General features: G+C 33.8%; 1 protein-coding gene across 1 annotated transcript in view; it reads left to right on the top strand.

Moving 5' to 3' along the window:
• The window catches only part of LOC107669233 (galactosylgalactosylxylosylprotein 3-beta-glucuronosyltransferase 3-like), a 6,590-nt gene extending 4,676 nt beyond the window's left edge, over positions 1–1,914 (top strand). Inside the window, exon 5 of the mRNA XM_016461406.1 lies at positions 1,505–1,914. Coding sequence (XP_016316892.1) covers positions 1,505–1,603 — 99 coding nt within the window. The 3' untranslated portion in view covers positions 1,604–1,914. The remainder of the gene's footprint in view (positions 1–1,504) is intronic.
• The last annotated feature ends 2,478 nt before the right edge of the window (positions 1,915–4,392 follow it).

The following is a 4,392-nucleotide window of genomic DNA, read 5'->3' as shown; positions in this document are numbered from 1 at the left end:
TCTCTGTATAGTTCATATTAAAGCAGTGTTTCAGGCAGCTGCTTTGTTTACAGCAGTAACCAAGGAAACGCTGTATGTGGTGTTCCAGAAGCGCCTCCTGCTGTCAGAGAGTGAATCTGCATCTCATTCAGAGCTCCTGCTGTTTGCTTCGTTCAGGCATGTAGTATAATTTCACAAAGCTTGTCAGAACATTCTGTTTTTGCTTCAAATTGGGTTATTATTAAATCAAATTATGTATATGAAATGATATAACTAAATGATATGAAATTATATGTATATGAATTATATAACTAAAATTAAATAACTGTAATTACAGATTTAGGTTAAATAAAGATGTCAGTCTTTATTTTTCTTCTTTTTAGGACAGCAGTAGCTCTAGCAGCAAATCAACCATCCACATCAAAAGCTGCAAGACAGCCCACAATTCAGCAAACATTTCAGAAACAAATCAAAGAAACAATAAACAAATACTACTGTTCCAAATATTCTGTATGTTTCTCAAAAATAAAATATATTGTGTTCAGTGGAAAAGTTTTTTTTTTTTACATTTTAGAGCTGTGACAACAATACAGTGAAACCGTGATATTTTTGCTTAAGGTTATCATACCGTCAAAATCTCATACCGGTCCATGCCTAAATATGACCTTGATTTTTGTGAGGTTTCAGTTTAATAAGCCTTATAAAAATAAATTTGTTTGTGTTGTCATGCAGGAACAAGAAATACTTTTGTTCAACAGAGATTGAGATTGAACAATTCTCCATAAATGTCATTATATAAAAATTGTCGTTATATTATTTTGACCACATATTATTTTCTGTTATATAAGCAAAAGAATGTCAGAGAATGTGTTTTTTTTTTGTATGTTCATGTTGTGTATATCCAGTGTTAATTTAGAATTATATATTTTAATTTTAAGTTCAGTTTGCCATTTTTAAAAAAATATTTATAAAAAGTTTACATTTATTTTTATTTCAGTCTTAGTTTATTATTTCCGTTTTAGTTTTAATTCAGTTAGTAATTTCAATTAAACTTATTTCAATTAGCTGACATGGCAACATTTCAGATTTTCACTTAGTGAACATTTTTCATATAATATTTAGTTTTTTTATTGCAGTGAACAAAAATGTTTGTTTTTTACAGTTTTAGTTAACAACACTGCTTACCACATCATGATCAGTCATGTGACATTTGAGAGCTATGGCAAATAGGAGGAAATCCACTTTTGCTGGAAGCAGGGTTGTGTGCATTAACATAAACAAATTAACAATGCTTTTTAAATTCCAATTCGATTTCTGAATGCCATGACCTATTTCTCTGAATTGTTATTCTGTAAATTCCATTTCAAATTCCTGTGTGGACAATTCATTTTAAATTCCACTTCATGAACTGAAAGGGAGCCAGTTGTTAAATTCTTAATTTTGCCTAACCTTTTTTGCAATGACATGAGTAAGCGATGTCATCTATTCCTTTATTTACTATTGAAATGATTTTCCTCTTGCTCAGGTGCTGGTGTGGCACACCCGAACTGAGAAGCCAAAGATGAAGAGGGAAGACACTTTGCAGAAGCAAGGGTTGGGTTCAGATCCGGATGTGGAGGTGTGAGCACCACCTCCTCAGAACATGCCTGAACTTCACCAAACATCCACACTTCCACTGGCCAAACAGATTCTCTCATTTATATGGCAAGAGGTGAAACAAACGACACTCTGAAAGTGTGATTTCTGGGCCACACACCAAAGACATGAGGAATGAGGAAAGGAAGTGATGAATGCAGGGATAAAAAGTGCAAGAGACAGAAGCAAAGGAACCGGCAGCCTAAAAGAAAATGGATTTCTATAAATCATCATGCATCCCATAAACCATCCTTATCATTGGTACACTTGAACAGTATTTAAAGAGAATCTTACATATGGTATCAATCAGTAAGATGTATTTATAGATATATAGTTATTTATTTATATGTATATATAGATTAGAAACGTAATTGTATACTGTGAGGTTTGCTTGGAATATATTTATAACTCATTATGTCTATGCTGTCCATGTCTCTGTTACCTTCAGTCTGGTGTACTTGTCTTATGTCTTCACATAAAATCTTAAAGTCTTAAGACATTTTCTTCACTGATAAACGGAGGATATAAATAGGTCAGATATGGTGTCTATTTATGCCATTAACAATCTTTGTTGAATCACAATGGTGTGCTTATCTTTAATCCAGTGGCATGTTGTGTACGTGGCACTGGTAAAGCTTCAGGTGACAGAGTGTAAAGTACAGATTATGTTACTTGACCCTTTGAAGCAAAGGGTGAAAACGTATAGAATTCTTTTGCACATCATCATACTGGTGGTGATGCAGAAATGTAGATAGCACAAGAACGTAGCGGACAAGTTCGGTTTTTATCACAGTTTGTCAGATTCCATGTGCTGGGAAAGTTTTCTATTTTATTGCTTTAGAAATCTACATGTTTTACTGAATCCAAATGTTAAGAACATAAGGATGTAAAGATATCGAGCAGGAAGAGTTGGCTCTGTGCCAGTTCAAGTGAAGTGAAGTGACCACAACTCACAAGTTGTTTATGTAAAGTGCAAAAGTCAGGTCAGAATGTCAGAAAATGTAGATTTTTTAACAATAACTTATTTAAATTATTAAAGGCAGATGAGGTTGTTAATCTAAGTTTTTATATGGTTTTGTTGAAGCCATCAGCATTATTTCTACTTATTTTTTTAAATAATCATGTTCAACGGTGGAAGTACTGGTGAAAAACGACATTAACCATGATTCTGCAAAGAAATCTCAACCAATCAGAGAATCGCAACATGCTAATATTGCCTACATAATAGAGTCAGTATGCCTATGATTTCAAACTACTTAAATATTTGTGTATATATGTACATTTTGTAATAAATTGAAAAACTGTTTCTTCATAACCAACATCTTCCTGTAGTTCAAACTTTAGAACATGGTGCTAGCAATGCCAAGGATTAAAATTCCCAGGGGAAGCAAGAATTGATTTGAATTCAATGTAAGTTGCTTTGGATAAAAACGTCTGCCAGAAGCATAAATATTTCTCCATTTTTCTCTTATTAAAGCTGTCAAGTACTCCGTTTTGTGCCATTGTTGTTTTTTTTGGATGATTTTCAATACTTTTTGCTTCAGATAAAAGTTTGTAATGCTGCGATTCATCACGTAGCTGGTTGGTTTGGTTCATGGTTTATAACTCTTTTTAAAAAAAAAAAAAACTTTTTAAAATCCCTATGGGAAAAATACAGCTAAAATAGTGAACAGGCACTGTTGCACTCGTTTGGAATGACAGGAAGAGGATCTATTGCGCTATCCATAAGGCATATAGACAAATCTTCAAATCTTTCAGAGTTTTCAAACAAGGCTTTGTCAAGCCAACATTCAACGTTTGTTTGAACTATTAAGTCTATTTTCTTATATGTAAAATTTAATTTTCAGTTCTGCATTCTGTTGCTGTTTGCAGTTAAAATTAAATTCGAATTCTGCCATTGAATCAGAATTTTAAAAAGCACTCTTAATTCATTTTTCTCAGGTATTTCTGAATGGCATGCTGGTCTAATTTGGAGTCATCCTGAACAGACAAATTCATCCTTTTTTACTAAGCTGATCTTTCACCATCTATGAATATGATGCCATGTGAGCACTAGAAACCACAAGGAATGAACAGACAGTAAAGTCCCTCCTCATAATGACTCGATAGTACTGCAGCATCATGTGTCCTCTTAACCACACACATATAGGAAATCACAGCTGTGAAACAGCTGTTTCTATTTATCCTGGGGGAGGGCCGTCGCCACTGGGCAATGACCTCAACTCTTCTTCAGACATTTTTTTTTTTTTTATCTAGAAGTTGTTTCATAAGGTTAGACAATTCTTCAAATGACTGTTTAAACTATTTTAAAGAACACATGAGAACCAAATACAGATCAGTCCGACGTACAATTACATGCACTTTCTTAAGTATTACCCTGTAGCAGACACAGTCTTAAAGGCCACACCTAATGTTTCCAGGTGTTTATTGCAATCTTTCTCCTTCCAACTCTTTCCATCACTGTCACTTTTGTATTTTGAGACCCCTATTTTACCCTCTTTATGTATTCCAACATCAGTTTGAGGGGGAAAAATATGTAAAGCAGTATTCCTTTTTGGAAATGGAATCCCTCCCAGTGCATCATGTTTCCACCCAGCGAATAACCCAAAACACATTTAAGAGTCCTGCTCAGGTGAGTCAGTGAGTCATTTAGCAACACTTACAACAACTTTACAACTTGTGCAGTAAAAGTTTGATACTGTTTGTTGAGTAGGTCTGAGTTGTCTGATACTTAGTATTTAGCATTTTTTTAAGCTGCTTCTCTTCTTCAGTTAATTA

The sequence above is a fragment of the Sinocyclocheilus anshuiensis genome, unplaced genomic scaffold (genome assembly GCF_001515605.1).
Source record: "Sinocyclocheilus anshuiensis isolate Anshui unplaced genomic scaffold, SAMN03320099.WGS_v1.1 scaffold337, whole genome shotgun sequence".
Lineage (NCBI taxonomy): Eukaryota > Metazoa > Chordata > Actinopteri > Cypriniformes > Cyprinidae > Sinocyclocheilus > Sinocyclocheilus anshuiensis.
The sequence above is the reverse complement of the archived record's forward strand: the minus strand, read 5'-3'. Positions and strand labels throughout refer to the sequence as shown.